The following is a 17,499-nucleotide window of genomic DNA, read 5'->3' as shown; positions in this document are numbered from 1 at the left end:
AACCATTAGAAATCAAGGTGGATCAATGTCTGAAAACTACAGAATTAAAGAAACCACATCTTTCCAAAATGGTAGAATGGGCTGGTCCCATATCCCAGTGTGGTAGACAAAAATTCAGGAGGCATATCTGGGGAGTGACGAGTTTCTGCCCCATATCAGGCCCCCTGGTCCAGGGTTCCAGTGCCAGGAAGATATGTCCCCATCACTTCTGGCTGCAAAAACCAGCAGGGATTGAGTCAACAGAAGAAGCTTATGGAATCCTAAGCAGTTCCTCTTAAGGAACCCACACATGGACTTACTTGGACTCACTCCCTTTGAGCTCCAGCACTGGGATAGCAGCTTGAAAGGTATCAGTGGCATACAGAGAGGAATGAAAGTGTCTGGCATTGCAAGAGTTGGAGGACAAGTTTCTTCCAGACAGAAAGATGGGAAGAAGCCATTATTCCTTTTCTGAACCCTCTCCCCACAGAGCCACAGAGCTGGCAGGCGGGTGGCCATATTTGAGATTCCATCAATCTGGCTAACACTGTTTGTCCCACCCTGGAGATCACCTGAGACTCTGTCCCACCCAATTTATGGGCATACCCAAGCTGTTAACAATGACTTTTCTGGATGAATGACTGATCTTGGCACATGCATGCTTCACAACTTCCTAAATCCTCTCAAATAAGCAACAGCTGGCCTCAGTGAATTTTCAACCCTTGTACCTCTTGCTAAGTGGCCCCAGGCCTGGCAGTAGCAGCAGCCAGCCTAGATTCACAGCTTGGCTTCACCTGGGAATCTCTAAGCCCAGTGCAGGTAGCAGCCATCTCAGATTGCTTCATAGCTCATGCAAGGTGGCCCTGGGAAGAACATGGGTGGGTGCTGACCTTCACCTGCAACACCTGGGAAACCCCAGACCTTGTGCACCCACTGGACAGCTACAGACTATGTCAGAGCACCAGTACCCTGCCGTTGACAGCTGATCCTCCTTGGAGGGCAGAGGTTGGTGGTCAAGGATCACAATCAGTCCTTGCAGCTGACTGACCTGGATAAATCCCTCCAGTTAATCTGCCCACAGCAAACAAGGCCCAACTACAAGATGAGAGTGTACTCAGCTCCCATGGATGGCATATATCGAGTACCCAGCTTAGGGTGATAGGGGAGGCCATACCACTGGACCCTACAGGACACCTACTATATTAGACCACAACTACCAAGACAGGAAATCAAAGCACCCAAAAACAAACATAGAGAGGCTGCCAAAATGAGGAGACAAAGAAACATGGCCCAGATAAAAGAATAGATCAAAACTTCAGAAAAAGAACTTAACAAAATGGAGATAAGCAACATATCAGATGCAGAGTTCAAAACACTGGTTATGAGGATATCCAAGAAACTTAGTGTGAACATTAACAGTGTAAAAAAGATGCAGTCAGAAACAAAGCATACACTAATTGAAATAAAGAACAATTTATAGGAAAACAGCAGCAATGTGGATGAAACCAAGAATCAAATCAATGACTTGGAACACGAGGAACCAAAAAACAACCAATCAGAGCAACAAGAAGAAAAAATTATAATAAAAAAGGATAGTATAAACAGTCTGTGGGATAACTTCAAGCTATCCAATAGTTGCAACATAGGGGTGCCAGAAGAAGAGAAAGATCAAGAAATGGAAAATCTTTTGCAAAAGATAATGAAAGAAAGGAAGTGGATATGCAAGTCCAAGAAGCACAGAGAATCCCAAACCAGATGGATGCAAAGAGATCCACTCCAAGACACATAACTGAAATGCCAAAGGTTAAAGATAAAGAGAAAATCTTAAAAGCTGCAAGAGAAAACAGATAGTTACCTACAGAGGAGTTCCCATGAGACTATCATCTGATTTCTCAAAAGAAACTTTGCCTGCTTGAAGGGACTGACAAGAAATATTAAGCCATGAAAATCAGGGACCTACAGCTGAGATTGCTCTACCCATCAAAGAAATAATTTAGAATCAAATGGTAGATAAAGAGCTTCCCAAACAAGAAAAAACTAAAGGAGTTCATCATCACCAAACCATTATTTTGTGAAATGTTAAAAGGACTTATTTAAGAAAAAGAAGAAATCAGGTTTGATCTCCAAAATATATAAAGAACTCACATGACTCCATTCCAGGAAGACAAACAATCCAATTAAAAAATGAACAAGGGACTTGGACAGACACTTCCTCAAGGAAGACATACAGAGGGCCCAGAGACATGAGAAGATGCTCAGCATCACTGGTCATCAGAGAGATGCAAAAGAAAACTACAATGAGATACCACTTCGCACCAGTCAGAGTCATCATCATTAATAAGTCAATAAACAGTAAGTGCTGGCAAGGTTGTGGAGAAAAGGAAACCTAGTGCACTATTGGTGAAAAAGCAGACTGGTGCAACCACAATGGAAAACAGTATGGAGTTTCCTCAGAAAACTAAGAATGGAACTGCCTTTTGACCTGGCAATTGACCTTCTGGGATTGCATGCTAAGAACCCTGAAACACCAATCCAAAAGAACCTATGCACCCCAATATTCATAGCAGCACAATTTATAATAGCCAAGTGCTGGAAGCAACCTAAGTGCCCATCAGTAAATGAGTGGATTGAAAAACTGTGGTACATTTACACAATAGAATACTATGCAGCAGAGAGAAAGAAGGAGCTCCTACCCTTTGCAATAGTATGGACAGAACTGGAAAGCATTATGCTAAGTGAAATAAGCCAGGCAGTGAAAGACAAGTATCATATGCTCTCTCCTATAAGTGAAACCTAATCAACAAAACAAACAAGCAAGCAAAATATAACCAGAGACATTGAAATAAAGAAAAAACTGACAGTAACCAGAGGGGAGGTGGGAGGGGATAATTGGGGGCAAAGGGGAAGGGTTTTCAAGAACATTTATAAAGGACACATGGACAAAACCTAGGAGGGGGTGGGATCAGTGGTGGGAGGAGAGGGATGGCTGGAGTGGGGAGGGGAATGGAGACAACTGTACTTGAACAACAATAAAAAAAAGTTAAAAAAATAAAAAAAATGTTGCAAAACAAAAGAAATGTGATAAGACAATTGTCAATATTTGCACTCTCACATTTGAAAACATCAATAGATAGCATTTGACAAAAAGAAATTAAAACCATGAACAATAAAATGGCAATAAATACATATGTATCAACAACTGAACCTAGAAAACTAATAGAAACTAAACAAACAAGAAAAGCAGAGACAGAATCATGGATATAAAGAGCATTTTGATGGCTGCCAGGTAGGAGTGGGGTATGGAAGAATGGGTGAAGAGCTGAGGGGATAGGTAGTTACAGAATAGACATGGGGATATAAAGTACAGTATAGGAAATGGTGTGGCTGAGAGTTGGGTTGCTCTGCTGTGCTCCAGCACCTCCTAAAGATGCATCCTGACTTTTCTCCACACTTGCACACTAAAGAATGCAACATCTTGATTAACTTACTTTAGGATTGTCACAAAAATCACAGCATTCTGAAATTTTTTGGTTATTAGCCAAAGAACTTATAGGGGAAGGGCCATCAAGGAACATGTATAAAGGACACATGGACAAAGCCAAAGGGGGTGGGTTTTTAGGGTGGGAGATAGTGTTGTTGGGGCAGGGGGCATGGTGGGGTGAAAATGGAGACAACTGTACTTGAACAACAATAAAAAATAAATTAAAAAATAAAAAAGAACTTATATGTAAGACCCATGGGCATGAACAATGGTGTGGGGATTGCCTGAGAGAGTGGGGGATGCTGTGTGGAGGGAGTCAAAAGTGGAAAACTTGGGACTACTGAAATAGCATAATCAATAAAATATAATTAAAAAACAAATGATATTTGAGCTCATCATTAAAATGCTATGATTGATGAATCATGTCTGGTGCAGGCACAGAAAGGCAATGTTGTAACATATTTGCTACTCCTGCCCTCGTCCAACTTTTCTGATTGTATTCCTTATAGGCAACCCTTCACTTATAATTATTTCCTTTAAATGTATCTACTTTTTCCACCTTCTACCCATGCTTGAGTACTTGAATTATTGTCCTACTGGATCTAGTTTTATTGGCCTTTTTTTTTTATTTTTGTTTTTCAATCAGCATCTGAATATCTTTCCTGTGTTTGGGAAATTACTCATTATATGAATTTTGGTATAAGAAGCTAAAATGGCTAGACCACTTGTTCTTCCTAATATTGTATTCCTTCACCCTTGCAACAAGGTGGTAGCACATGATCCAGAATTTGTGTCTGCCTTTCACCTACATAATAATTAGGTGCATTTGCCTGAGACACTGAGTCAAAAGCTAATGACACAAAGACTCAGGATGTCCTAGCATTTCTAAGTTTCATCCCATCTTGGAATTAATAGAGCAGTTTTTCTGTTTAGACCTGACAGAGTTAGGTTCTCATGCTTACAACTAAGATCTTAACTGATGCAATAGGTCTATAGACGTATTGCTCAACTGCTGTGTGGAGGAATCACCTGGGCTTAGTAAAATGCAGATCTGGGCTGGGGCCTGCAGTTTGCATTCTTTACAATCTCCAGAAAAATGCAGCGATGCTGGTCTGTGGCCCACCCTTGTGGTAGGAAGGACCTAGGGAAGGAATGGCAGTCTAAAAGAAGACAGAAGTGGACAGGAAAGATCAACAGAAAAGGAGATCTGTTGCAACATGTTCTAGTTAAGTTAGGGCAGACCAGCTACTGCAACTTATCAGCTTTAAATGTACAAAGGCAAATGTGCACATTAGAATTGCAGTCTTAATCATGTAACAATATTGGACCAGTGGCCAGAAGCTGGAAAACTCACCTCCATGTGTTCAAGGGGCCAGGTTATTAGAAGTGGTGGGTGGGTTCTGCTGTCTTCAACTCATGGCTTCTTCCCAAGTCTCCTATGTGTCATGTTTGTATTCTAAATAGGTAGAAACAGAAAAGAACATCAAATATTTTTGAACATTTCATTATAACATAAAAACAGATGTAGTAATCCACACATAATAAATATATAATTTATTAAATTATTATTATGCAAACACTCTTGTAATTACTACCCAAGTCAAGAAATAGAATTGTGTCACCTCCCTAGAAATGCCTCTGGATGCCTCTTGCCTACCTCCAAAATTAACCAGTATCCTAACATTTAGGGCATTCACTTCCTAATTTTTCTTTATGATTTTACCATGCTAATGTGCACTTTCAGATGATATAATTTAGTTTTGACAACATTTTGGGATACATCTTTTGTTTTTCTTATGGGATATGTCTTTTAGTCTCAATCTATCACATTCTCTTCCATCTCTTTTGTTTTGCTTATGATCTGTCCATTACAGAACTTGATTGGTTTGTACTGTAAGTTTTCCATAGTTGCATTTTGCTGGTTAGATGTATGTATTACAGTTTCAGGTGTTATTCTGTCCACTGGATTTCTGCAAAATCCCCAAAGGGATCAGATATTCCTTTGGCAACACTATAATTGGGAATATGCTGTTTCACCACAAGGCACTTAGTGTCTTGTCTCTTTTTTTGTGGTGTTTTCAACCACTGATGTTTATTGCTTAAATTTTGAAATTTCTTAAAGTTTGCAAAATGGTGATATTCTATCATTTGGCTTTTACTTATTAAGTGGAGTAATTTATTAACAGACATTTTCCTCATTATAAAGACTTTTAGTTCACATAAGAAGTACAACACATGTGCTTGAATTTTTTTCAAGATAAATTCATTCTTTGTTATCTTTTGAAGGTGACCAATTTATTAATTTTTTCTTTAGTCATTATAAATTCATGAATTTAAACTTATTTAATGGGTTTCAATCCACTGGAATGTCTATCCTTTGTAAAGTTTAAATTGTCTGCTCTTTGGCCAAGTGGAAACCTCCTGAGTTATTTTTACATGACCTCAGCAGTCTTTGATGGCTCTTTTACTATTTGGTATAATGAGATATTTCAGGCTTATTTACATATTTCTAGCTTTAAAGGAGCTGGAACCAGCCCTTTCTCTAAGAATCCCTGGTGTTTTAGTGGAAATTGTATTTCAAGGTGTTCATTGCTACTGGACTAACCATTGTTTTTAGGTCTTTTGTTTGGATGCACTGAAAAATTATATGAGTGTTTTCAATTTAAAATGTGTATTCATATTAGTATTTCTACTTTAGATTTAGTGTAATAGGATTTTCCTTAATTTTCATCTTCTTCTTTCCACTCCAACACTTTAGATTAGCAGGAACAAAGGAGATGAGAAAAAAAGCCCTCATAACTAATCATATGTTTTATTTTACCTTTAGTTTTAGAATGACAATATTCACATTACCACTATGATGAAAATTACATTAAAAAGTTAAAGTCTTTTTGCATATCTCATTTCTTTTCTTGTATAACTTTTACATTTTTGTACTATGTCTTCATTGCCAGCTCATACAATCAATTCATATTATACTTCTTCTCATTTAAACATTTTCTTAATTTTATAAGTAAGTATACATCTAATGCTCACTGCCAGTTCTTGTGTTGATGTTTTTCTAGTTATTTTGGTTGTTAAAGCTCATTCTCTAACAGATGCCCCAAGAAAGATTTTTGGGAATAATATTTTCTGAGTTTTTGCATGTTTATAAAATTTTGTCTGTGTCATATGTCCTGAAAAGTCAGTTTTGCTGGTTATAAAATTTTTATCTCACATTTTCTTTCCTTGAACATCTTAAACAGAGTACTTCATTGTCTTATGGCTTTAAGTTTTGTTGTTGAAAAGTCTGATGATCATCAGATTCTTTTCTTCCAAGACATGTGCTGTATTTGGCTAAATTAACGACACCCCCCGCCCAACCTTTTCTTTTTTTATTAAGATTTTATTTATTTATTTTTAGAGAGGGAAGGGAGGGAGATAGAGAGAGAGAGAGAGAGAAACATCAATGTGCGGTTGCTGGGGGTCATGGCCTGCAACCCAGGCATGTACCCTGACTGGGGATCGAACCTGTGACACTTTGGTTTGCAACCCGCGCTGAATCAACTGAGCTACGCCAGCCATGGCTTCCCCACCTTTTCTTTACAGTCCAGTGATGTTGGTTTTTTTGTAGGTCAGTCTTCTCAGTTACATATTTTTTTTCCCAAAATGTAGTGTGTGTGTATGCATATGTTATATTTACATAATACAATGTGTAATATATACAATATAAAATTTATATATTTATGTATTATATTTTTAGGAGTACATTCATGAGTTATGCTTTTTATTATTCAGATTTTTCCTTTGATTTTCTTTTTGGGGGACCTCTGGTAGCCATATATTGAATTTTCTTTGTCTATCTTTAATATGTGTCATCTTTTCTCAAATCCTTTTTTATCCCTTTAAAAAATTTTTTTATATGTTAATTTTTTTCTTTTCCCTTTTTTTCTCTTAAGGCATTTTCTCTTGTGCTTATTCATGTTTAGTCTTTTTTTCAAATGATTTTTCTTATATTCATAATTTTTTCTTGACTTTCATAACCTCATTCTACTATCTTTTTTCCTAATTTATGTTGTTCTCTCACATTTTACATCATTTTCTTAGTGTATTTTAATTTACTTCAAATAGATTGCAGTTTTAATCTGTTTTACAGGCATATGCTTCTGGCATGCTTTCATTGTGTATTGCGATGATATTATATTTCTTATTCTCATTTTTATTATAGTAACTTCATGTGAGCTTGACCTTGACAATTTTAAGTTCATTTTTATGTGAAATCATTCTTCCTGAAGGTTTAGAAAGAAGCTTAATGCAGTTACCACTTCTAGCTTTACAGGGTTCTGACTTCTGTTATTTTTGTGAGATGTTAAAAAATATGGTTACTTGATTGATAAGATAGCCTGTCTCTGCTCATCTCCCTCACTTTATCTGGACCTTTTCTTTCTTTTATCGATATTGTCCCCATCAATTTTGATTTTGATTACACTCCCAATAGTTCCTCCTTTATGTGGAGCTCTGCATGCAAGAAAGCCATGGCAGGTCAGTTTCAGTGGTCCCTGCACTGACTCCTTCAGACCTTCTTACCATGGGCTCTGTGATGCTACTTCATGAGTGCTGGCAGCTCATTTAGCTTTTCTAAGTCTCATCCTGTTCATTTGCAAATCTGGTGTAGGATAGTCTGTATCTCATAGTGTTGACGTGAGCACTAAATGCTATAATATGTAAAAAGCTTAGTTGAATATCTGGCATGTTGTATATAACTGGAAAACATGAACTCACCCATAATCAACATTGTTCCTATGCAGTAATTTAGCACACGTTGCTAAATGAGTAGCTAATTAATGTTAACTTCCCATAAACTTTATTTTATTTTATATGGTGAAATGTCAAACCCAACTGAGAGGTAAACCAAACTAAATTATATATACACATATACATATGTTATGCTAATTAGTGCAAAAAGGAACTGAAATGTATTCAGAGTCCTTATTTTTATCAAAAAAAATGTGTATGTATCACCTCATCAAAAGATTTGCCTGAATACTGCATGAGTATATCTGTTGGGGAGGCACACACATCAATAATCATCTTCTCCTGTGCTTATTTACATTTGGGTGTTTTCTTCCTGTGTACATTTGGACAATTATGAACAAAGCAGTATTGAGGTGATTTTTCAAATACAGTTTCACTTCATTTTCATTCAGCTGCCCTGCTTCCAGTCTTAACAATAAGGGGATAATCTGTAATTATGCATTGTTAGAAATTTGGGTTCTTTATTCTTACTTACCTTGAAAAATAATTGTAAATACTACTTTCTGGAGCACAGCAACTATATCATCATAGCACCCAGGCAGAAACATTTTGAGCTTGTTATATGTTTTGTGTTTCTGCCTCCATCAAACACAAACAGTGTATCTAGAAAGAACAGAAGACTACACAGTGGTAAAGCTCTAGGGTGGATTCAAAGCCCAACTCTTCATCCAAAGTTCTCCCCACTTGCTTTTTGATGCCTAGCTTTCTCATTTTTCTAAAGATCCCAAGTCCTTGAACTTTACCACAATTTAAAATTTCCTGGGGACATTTGGGCCAATAAAGGATGAGAGGGCCTATAATGTGTTGAACTACAGGTAATACATATAAGTTTTAAATTGACTTATAATACAGTTAATTCAGAATCATCCATCAGTCATCTCTGTTTTCCTTTGATGTGCTAAGCACTGGGAAAATTAAGAGTGAGGGAAAGGGGATGGGTGAAAAAGATAAAGAGGCTTAAGAGTACAAACTGCCAGTTATAAAATTAGTCATAGGGATGTAATGCATGGCATAGATAATGTAAATAATATTGTCATCACTGTGCTTGGGTACTAGACTTATTGTGGTGATCACTTCAAAAGGTATATAAATGTCTAATCACTATGTTTTACACTTAAAACTAATGTAATATTGTACATCAACTATAATTAAAATAGTTTTTTAGAAAACAGAATTGACACATTGTTTTAATGGATAATGAAATCTAGGCATAGAGAAGAAAAACTGTATTATTGGATGGTAGTTCAATGTATTCTGTCAAGTGAGTAATATCAACAGACTAATAAATGGACAATTCTTAATTGTGTGTGGTTTTGTTTTTCCTGTAGCTTCGGAAAGCTGTGATGGATCACATATCTGATTCCTTCTTGGAAACAAACGTCCCTTTGCTAGTTCTCATTGAAGCTGCAAAGAGTGGAAATGAAAAGGAAGTGAAAGAATATGCCCAGGTTTTTCGTGAACATGCCAACAAGCTTGTAGAGGTAAGTCAGGAGAGGCCTGACTGAGAACTAGAGTTTATCCACAGGCTTAATCTCTCCAACTGGCAGCCCTTCTATGGTTTTCCTGGAGAAACAGTCTTGGAACCTGCCTTCCTTTTCCTTTCCTTTCTGATGACTCTATCCCTTTCAAACAAAACAGGTTATCAGCATCCTCTCCTCTCTGTATCCCACACACTAAATATGATCTGGAACATGTCTGTTAATTTTACTGAACAATAGACAGAGGCTGAGACAGAAGGGGAAGGAATATTCCAAAGTCCTGAATCTGAGGGGTAGGAACTGCCATCTGGAGGTTTAAACCATTCCCTTTTCCTCCTCCTCATCCCTTTCTCCACTCGACCTACTTACCCTAGATTAGCTGTCCACATTATAAACTTGAGAAAAAAATTCCCCTTCCCCCAAGGAGATGTTTAGACTCCTGCTGAAGGAGTTAAATTCAGGGTCAGAAGTATATTATATGTGTTAGAAAAATCTGTGGGAGTTGTATTATAAATGTGAAGTTGTGCTGTGTAATATTGAAAACAGTTTTTTTTTTCCTCCAACAGAAACAAAATAAAAATGATATAATAAGCATGCTGCCCAAATCTAGGAGCTGGAAACCAACAGCTTGCAAAGGTTGCATTTAGTGATGTGTATTGACACAGCAAATGAGAGATGTTAAATGGGAAATGTGTGTGCTGGAGAAAAGATTGCAGGAGGGTGAGGATCCTGACAAACATAGGAAATGGTGGTCAAGGGCGGGTCAGAACTTCAGCAGGCTCTGAGCACTTACCCACCACCATGGCTGCTACCACCATCATGGCAACAATGGCAACAACAGTAGAACTCTGGTATATCCCCCCCTTGACTCAAAACAAAATAAATTACTCAGAATGACAGATGAGTTAAATGCAATCTAAAAGTAAAAAAATTTCCCACCTAGGATGGCAAAATTAAATTCTGAATAAGTTCATTCAATGTGAAATTCTCTCCATTTTTCTTGGAATGAGTAGTAGGTTGTGTTCTCATTTAATTGTGCCCTATGTACCTGCTTATTTTGGTTATTCTAACACTGCCATTGCCTCTGGGGCTAATGACATCCAACAGCAGGACATTCTGCATCATGCCCAGAGGGAGGCCTGGGTCCTCTAGGACACAGGCTGTGTCTTCACCTATGACAGAGGTCAGCAAGTTGACTGTGCAGAAGCCTAGTCCAAAGTAATGGAACCCCTGAACTTTCTACAATTCTAGTGCCTTTGTGTGACACCAGCCTAGAGATAAAAGTAAGGTCATGGTTCTAATACCAAAGCAGTCTCTCCAGCTCTGTCCCCACCTATGAGGCAAGCAACTCTGTTACCCCTCATATTCCACCCACATTTTTTGAGAGTTCACATGGCCTTTGAGGAATCCAGAGTTTGCCCAGGGTTATCCTTGGAAGCCATGGACACTACCCTGTCTTGAGAAAGAGAAGGTAAAGAAGGGGAAATAGGTGGAGGGAGAGGAGGAAAAGAAATAATGCTGAATGCAGGCTCTACAGAAGTTTTTGATAGTCATATGTGATAAAATAATAGTGGTAACATATAGATAGTATCCCATTTGTATATTCACAGTATTCATGGGACAGTTGCAGAAATGATAGAAAGCACTAATTAATTTTGTATTATGGATAAAGAAAGGCATGAGTTTAAAGTCGTATTATAAATATCTTTTACTTTCAGTCCTGTCTTTCTGTAGTTCTGTTTGTAGTCTCATTTACAGAAAGTACTTAGAGTTTACACTTGACGTTTGTATCAGTGTGAGGTCAGGGCCAGGTAGTCCTCTTGCCTACTCATTCTCTCTTCTCCTGTGATAAACACTGAAGTCCTTCACCATGTTGCCTTGTTCCATTCATAGGTTTCATTGTAGGGAAATTTAACCACTATGAGTGATCCTTGATCTTTAGCTAGTAGCAGGAACAGAAAGAAAGCTTGAGCCCATCAGAGCTGCACATTCCAAAAAATTGCTGCTCTACCTCCCTTAGTTATTCCCTTTATGGGCCAGGTCGGGGGAGTCACTGCAGTCAGCTACATTTTACAATGTCTTAATAACCAGGTAGATGTAGGGACTAGCCTCTGATTAGAGAGGAACTAGAATCAAAATAATTTCTGTAGCTTATAGCCTTCAAACAAGTGCCTCATTGCTGATACATACATTAAAAAAAAAAAACTTGAAACACTGGGCAAGAGTCACCCTTTTTCCTAATTTTGAAAGTGTCTCCTTGGACTTGGGCACCTTTCTGGGACTAAGTATCTGTGTCTGTAATATGAAAAACTTTATTGACATATTGATCTTATATTCATTGACCTTGGTAAACTGACCTACAAGTTCCAAAAGTCTGTACCCTTTTGGCCTTTTTATGTACACAATCATGTTGTCTGTGAATTACTACAGTTGTATTTCTTCTTTTCCAATCCTTATATCTTGTTTTTTTTTTTTTATCACATTATTACCCCAGACCTTCAGTACAATATTGTGGTTTTAGATATTTTTGTAATTTATAGTTCTCAGTGAGATTTACTCATTATACCATTAATTATATTGTTTGTTTTACATTTCTTACAGATACTTTTAATAGATTATTTTAGTTCTCTTCTGTTACCCCTTTGCTAAGAGTTTATTTTAAATAAAAAATAATATAGAGTTTTATCAAATGTGTTGTCTGGACATTTGAGTCAACTATGATTTTTGTGTCTTTTATTCTCCTTTAGAGATATTGATGTCAAAATTACACTTTCCTTCAAAAAATGAGGAAGAAATTATTCCTGCTTTCTATTGTTTTCCATTGAATGAATTTGTAAGACTGGCATTATTTATTTTATAAATATTTAGAGAAATTCACTGATATAGTAATCTGAACCTGGGTATCCCTTTATACCCAGGTTTAAAAGTTGCACATTTTATTTTTACTAAACATGATTATTTATATTTTCTATTACAGGAGGAGTTAGTTTTAGTAGTTTGTACTCTAGGGATTTGTTATTTTAATTTAATTTTTTAATTTTTTAATATAAAACTATGCATCTTTTCTTAATTTTTTTAATGTGAAAGAGTCTGCATTACTGTTTTTTCCCCATTTCTCCTATTGGTAGTTGGCATCTTCATTTTTCTTGATTAGTTTTGCAAAAGGTTTATCAATTTAATATTTTTTTCTGAAATATAGCTTTCAACTTTGTAGATTTTCTTTGTTGTCTGTTTTATTTATAGTCTTATCTTTGTATTTCTTTTTTGTGCTTTCTTCTGGCATAGCTCACTGTTCTTTTTCTAACTTTTTGAAATGAATAATCACATCATTGATTTTTAGCCTCTTGAAAATTTTAGTAATATATGCATTTAAGGCTATAAATTTCTCCCTTAGCTATGCTTATGTCTAGTTATTTTCTACTGGCCTAATTTCTAGCCCACTCCTCCTGTCTCCATCTGTGTACAGTTTACTTGAAACTGATCTATTGAGTTCATTTTTTAAAAGAATTTCTAGTTTAAATCAAATGGTTAAACATTGATTTCAGTTTGGTAGTAAAAATCATTATCAGGCCATTCCTTTAAATATATATTAATTATAGATATTTTAAAAATTTAAGTCCAAGACTCCAGTATTTGGGTCAATTTTGTTTCTGTTTTGTAATTTCCCAACAGAAGGCAAACCACCCCCCCATCCCCCCAGTTGGTTGGGTTTTGAGACTGATGATGCAATAGTAGTTATAGGGGATATGAACAGGTTTATTACTCGCATAAGGGCACTTTCTGGGGAGAGCAGAGCAAGACCCAAGCCAGTCCACAGTGGCTTCAAGCGAAGAGAAGAATAAGTGGTTTGGGTTTTTATCATGTTAGGGGATGGGGCTAGGGTCAAGATTTCCATGTAGGGGGCTGGGGTTTGAATGGTTTGAACTGTTAAGTGCATGCCCACCCCACAACAGGTGAAATGATCAATTAGCTTGCCCAGTTGTGGAGCAAGATGAAAGGGTTGTGGGGGAGGGTGGGATTCCAAAGTTGTCAGCAGTCAAACATTCAAAACAAAGTACAACTGTTCATTACAATTCACTCCTGATGACTGTAACACACTATATTTCATTTAATAGAATTTGAACTTGTTTCAATAAGCTGTTATGGAGCTCCATGAGGCTTCCAAAATGGAGGCAGACTTTCTTATGGTGTCTGCTTTTATTATTTGATTTTTATCTTAATTATTTTTATACGCTAGGTAATATTTGATCTAATGACAAATATTTGTATTTGGCAAATACAAATATTTGGCCTCTATAATTTTTCAAAGAAAAATATAGGGGGTGTGTTTCTTAGTCTACTTGGGCTGCTATAGCAAAATACTACAGACTGGGTGGTTTATAAGCAAAATAAATTTGTTTTTCACAGTTCTGTAGTCTGGGAAGTCCAAGATCAAGACTCCAGAATGGATGTATTCTGGTGAGAGCCTTTTTCCTTAATTCACAGCAAGTGCCTTCATTGCTGTGTCCCCACAGAGTAGAAGGGTGGAGGGATTTCTGTTGTGTCCCTCTCATAAAAGCATTGATCCTGTTCATAGGAGGTCTGTCTCACCTCCTAGTGCCATCATATTAGGTATTAGGATTTCACCATATAAATTTTGGGGGGACACAAACGTTAAGACCATTGCTGCCTAGATAATATTTTCTTCCTCCAGAGAGAATGCATCCTGTCCTCTGAAGAGCAGCAGAGAGGCAGACCTCAACCCATCAAGGAAGGGTTGAAGTGACTGGAGGCTGTGTTATAGTCTTACCAAGGTATAGCCTGCCTCTCCTTTATCCCAGTCCTAAGGAATAGTAGTCTTCAGGGGTGCAAACGCAGGAACAGTTGTGTTATTAAGATTCCCATCTCACTTGTGAAGCATTTACTCCAATTTTTCTTTGTCCAACCTCATGAGATAGCTGTCAACTTTGTTTTTTTATCCTTTCTATTTGCTTTTTGACCATTGCTATATGTAACTTAATAGACAAAAATCTTGGGAAAAAACTGGTGGTGAAGTGCCAGTCTTTGAATTTGCCTTCTCTGCGGGAATCTAGCCTTATGTCTGTGTTTCCTTGACTGCCTTGGACTTCATTCAGTTTTTGCCTCCCTCACCTTATGAGGTTGCTGCAAACTTTAAAGAATTATCTTCATCTCACCAGCTACCTTTTATCTGGTATCTCAGTTTCTGTTTCAACACTAAAAATGACCAAATCCCTGGGAGGAAAAGTGAAGTACAGAAAGTTGGGCTCTCCTCAATAAGTATCTTTTTCTTGGATCTAGAATAAGTTTCAACTTCTTTGATCACTGTCCCATGCTTTTAAGCAAATTATTTTTATTTTGCATTTCTAGTTTTCAGCAAGAAATTGTGTCGTATTGGCTACTCCATGGCTGGAAGTGGAAATTCCTGGGAGACGTTTTAATGTTTGTGGGGTGTTTTTGGTTTTGTTAATATTTTTAGGCACAGATCTCCTTATTTAGTTGAAATATGGAGCTTCCATACTTCAAATAAATAATATAAATCAATAAAAACACTTCCGAATGAAATGAAATAATCATCTCTATGCTCTGTCCACTTTCTGCAATCCCTCCCACAAAACATAACTTCACAATCCTTCTAGAGCACATTTGATCCCTGTTGGAGAACTTCTGATTGATGTCTAAGTTGCCATTAATATAAATTATGCAAAAATTATGTCAAAATTTCTGAATAGAGAATGTCTGAAGGGATGAAATGATCAATCTATCAATCAATGATGATGGTATTAGTTCTTCAACATTTCTTGATTGTTGAGATTATTACAGTATATTGCTTTCCATCTATTTTTATTTTTTCTTGTATCTATATGCCACTCTCCCCCACCCTGTTTGATATTTGCTGTTCACAGAGGTTGATGTGGTAAAGTGAATGGAAGTTTTCTCAGCCTTTGACACTATGCTGTGGTCCTCAAGAAATCCTCAATGTGGACAGTTTTAGCGCTAACAAAATATTAGTAAAATACAAACAGGGAAAAATAATTGGATTTAAAAAAATTGCCTTCACAAGTGAATTGTTGAGGGTCCCCCCACACCCACAGTGCTCATAACATTTAGTAAAGACTAGGTTAATTTGCATGAAGGTTTGTTGATTAAGAGAATTTAACAGGTAAAATACAGTGCTTTGTAATATGTAATATTGGCTACTATAGGAAGCATCACCAGTAGTACTGAATTTTAGAAAATTTAGTAAATTTTCCTCCTCTTCAAAATCTAGCTAACTCATGCCTTCTGAGGGTGAGCAAAGGGCTTCAGGGCAGGACTCACTGTGACAGTGCGCTGAGCTGACCAGAGGACACCTGTGGTACCTCATCCCCATGCCTTTTGGAGAGATAGAATGCAAATTATGGCAACTCAGCACCAAAGTAATGTGGTCTGGGTGGGGTAGAGTGGATGTAAATTGGGGGAAAAATATGCATTGCAGCAAAGAAAATAAAAGCTATTCTTTTTTTAGCAGTAATAATGTTTTTAAATTGTTTTTCAAGTACAGTTGTCTCCATTTTCCCCACCCCCTCCTCCCTAAAAGCTACTCTTTAAAATGAGATGCAAAATTAATACAGCTGTTTTCAGAGGTTCTTGATTCATTTTATGCCTTCCATTGCTTTACTGCTCGGTCAGCCTGCCTCCTCTTCTCCCCCATCTTCACCAAACCCACGCTAGAGCCCGGTACAGACTCTTTTTCTGGCAACTGCGTTGTCCTCCCAACAGGCTTCTCATCTGCCTGGTCTTCCTTCACTCCCTCTGCACAGAACAGCCAGAGTGAACTGCTGAAAATGCAAATTAGATCATGCAATTTTTTCTGCCTGAGCCCATTCAGAGACTTCCTATTGTTCTCAGGTCAAGGTTTCACATTTTACTTTTATTTTATGTATTTTTAAAAAATTTTGCGTAGTTCATTTATTGATTTCCTTTTTATTGAATTAATTGGGGTGACATTGGTTAATAAAATTGTATAGGGTTCAGGTTGTACAATTCTATAACACACCATCTGTATATTGTATCATGTGCTCACCACCCCAAGTCAAATCTCCTTCTATCACCATTTACCCCCTTTACTCTCTTCTAACTCCTCCCATGCCCTTTCTTCCTGATATTCACCACACTGTTCACTGTGTCTTTTTTTTGTTTAGCCTCTTCCTCTTTATCATCCAACCCCACAAACCTCCTTCCCTTTGATAGCTTTCAGTCTGTTCTCTATTTATTAGTCTGTTTTTATTTTGTTAGTTTATTTTGTTAATTAGATTCCACAAATAAGTGAGATCATATGGTGTTTGCGTTTCTCTGACTGGCTTATTTCATTTGCGTAATGCTCTCCAGGTTCATCCATGCTGTTGCAGGGGTAGGATTTCCTTCTTTTTTAGGGCTGAGTAGTATTCCATTGCATAAATGTACCACAGCTTTTTTATCCACTCATCTACTAATGGGTACTTGTGCTGCTTCCAAATCTTGCCTATTATAATCAATGCTGCAGTGAAAATAGGGTTCATATATCCTTTTGAGTTAGTGTTTCAGGTTTCTTTGGATATGTAGGATTAGCCAAAAAGTCCGTTTTGTTTTTTCCACAAGATAAAAGACACATTGTTCATTTTCATCAATAACTTTGTTAATTTGGAGATTTGAGTATATTGGCTATCTCCCATGTGGTAGAACATGGGTTGTTCTCAATATCTCGATTTGATTGCTATCAACTTCAACTGATCTACGCAACTACGGAGC

At 37.1% G+C, this 17,499-nt stretch overlaps 1 protein-coding gene across 4 annotated transcripts in view; it reads left to right on the top strand.

Moving 5' to 3' along the window:
- The window catches only part of CTNNA2 (catenin alpha 2), a 1,104,880-nt gene that overhangs the window by 851,103 nt on the left and 236,278 nt on the right, over positions 1-17,499 (top strand). For all 4 annotated transcript variants that reach the window (XM_045827749.1, XM_045827747.1, XM_045827750.1 and 1 more), the window contains exon 9: positions 9,583-9,735. In XM_045827749.1, the coding sequence (XP_045683705.1) occupies positions 9,583-9,735 (153 nt within the window). The remainder of the gene's footprint in view (positions 1-9,582; positions 9,736-17,499) is intronic.

Source organism: Phyllostomus hastatus, unplaced genomic scaffold (genome assembly GCF_019186645.2).
Source record: "Phyllostomus hastatus isolate PE091 unplaced genomic scaffold, TTU_PhHast_1.1 phas_scaffold_78, whole genome shotgun sequence".
Taxonomy (NCBI): domain Eukaryota; kingdom Metazoa; phylum Chordata; class Mammalia; order Chiroptera; family Phyllostomidae; genus Phyllostomus; species Phyllostomus hastatus.
The sequence above is the reverse complement of the archived record's forward strand: the minus strand, read 5'-3'. Positions and strand labels throughout refer to the sequence as shown.